Source organism: Eurypyga helias, unplaced genomic scaffold, assembly GCF_000690775.1.
Source record: "Eurypyga helias isolate BGI_N326 unplaced genomic scaffold, ASM69077v1 scaffold33466, whole genome shotgun sequence".
NCBI lineage: Eukaryota > Metazoa > Chordata > Aves > Eurypygiformes > Eurypygidae > Eurypyga > Eurypyga helias.
Genome location: NW_010257783.1, coordinates 4222 through 5341, shown reverse-complemented (window position 1 = coordinate 5341; position 1120 = coordinate 4222). Strand labels below are relative to the sequence as shown.

The following is a 1120-nucleotide window of genomic DNA, read 5'->3' as shown; positions in this document are numbered from 1 at the left end:
AGCCCATAGCAGCCGGGCAAGGGCCGGGAGGCTGTGTGGGCATCCCCAGTGTCCACCATTCCCTGTCTAACCTCTGCTTGCCTCTTCCAGTCCTCCAGGCCGCCCACTGCCAGATGATCAAAGACCTGAGTGCCTGCCTGCTGGGCCAGAGCCTCCGGGTGGACTGCCGTTATGAGAACAAAACCAGCAACCCCCTGACCTACGAGTTCAGCATCACCAAGGACAACAGGAAGCATGTTATCCACAGCACTATCAGCGTCTCCGAGAACATCTACCGGACCCGAGCCAATGTCACCCTGCACAAGAACCTGGTGTGCCTCTACCTGCAGAGCTTCACGACCAGTGATGAGGGTGTCTACATGTGCGAGCTGAAGGCCACCAACGACTACACTGGCAACCAGATAAAGAACATCACTGTCATCAAAGGTGAGACGAGCAGCAGCGCCTGGCCTCAGCCTCTTCTTCCCATCTGCTCCTGGCAGGGCCCTTAGAGAAAACCACAGGCCCCTGTGGTGTCCCCAGACCCTCCCTGAGCCCCATAAATGTTTCCCAACCCTTATATGGCCTTCCTGTAAGTCAGCCCCCGAGATGGTCTCACTGTGCCCTATCTCAGACTGCTTACCCCTGCCTCTCTTGGCCCCCACCTCAGAGCATTGCCCGGGTGTCTTCCCATAGGTGATGCTTGGTAGCCAGTCCCAGCAGAGGGGACAATCCTGCTGGTGAAGGACTGAAGGGATGTGTGGTCCAGAGTGGGAGCACGGCGGGGATTTTCCACACTTACATCCCGCAGTCCTTCAGTTGCAGAGCCCTTCGTCTTCCCTGGTGCCCGTCCCCTTGTCACCTCAGTCAGGCACAGGCAGGGTTATGCTTCCCAGGGTCTCTGTGCCCCCAAAACCTTTGGCGCTGCACAGGCATAAGGTGGGAGGGGAGACAGGCGAGGGGCGGGGGTGGGACTTGCTGCATTTCTGTGGCAGAGGAAAGGCAAGAAGGTGAGTCTCAGTACCCCTTATAACACCCAGCCTGATCCCTGTCCTAGGGGATTTCATTGTGGCTCTCCTCTCCCTCCCCGTTGCTTTTCCTCACAGACAAACTGGAGAAATGCGCCGGCTTCAGCCTCTTG

General features: G+C 57.9%; 1 protein-coding gene across 1 annotated transcript in view; it reads left to right on the top strand.

The window, feature by feature from the left end:
• THY1 (Thy-1 cell surface antigen) overlaps positions 1-1120 on the top strand; it is a 1360-nt gene that overhangs the window by 165 nt on the left and 75 nt on the right. Inside the window, exons 2-3 of the mRNA XM_010154163.1 lie at positions 3-426; positions 1086-1120. The exon at positions 1086-1120 is cut by the window's right edge and continues 75 nt beyond it. Coding sequence (XP_010152465.1) covers positions 3-426; positions 1086-1120 — 459 coding nt within the window. The remainder of the gene's footprint in view (positions 1-2; positions 427-1085) is intronic.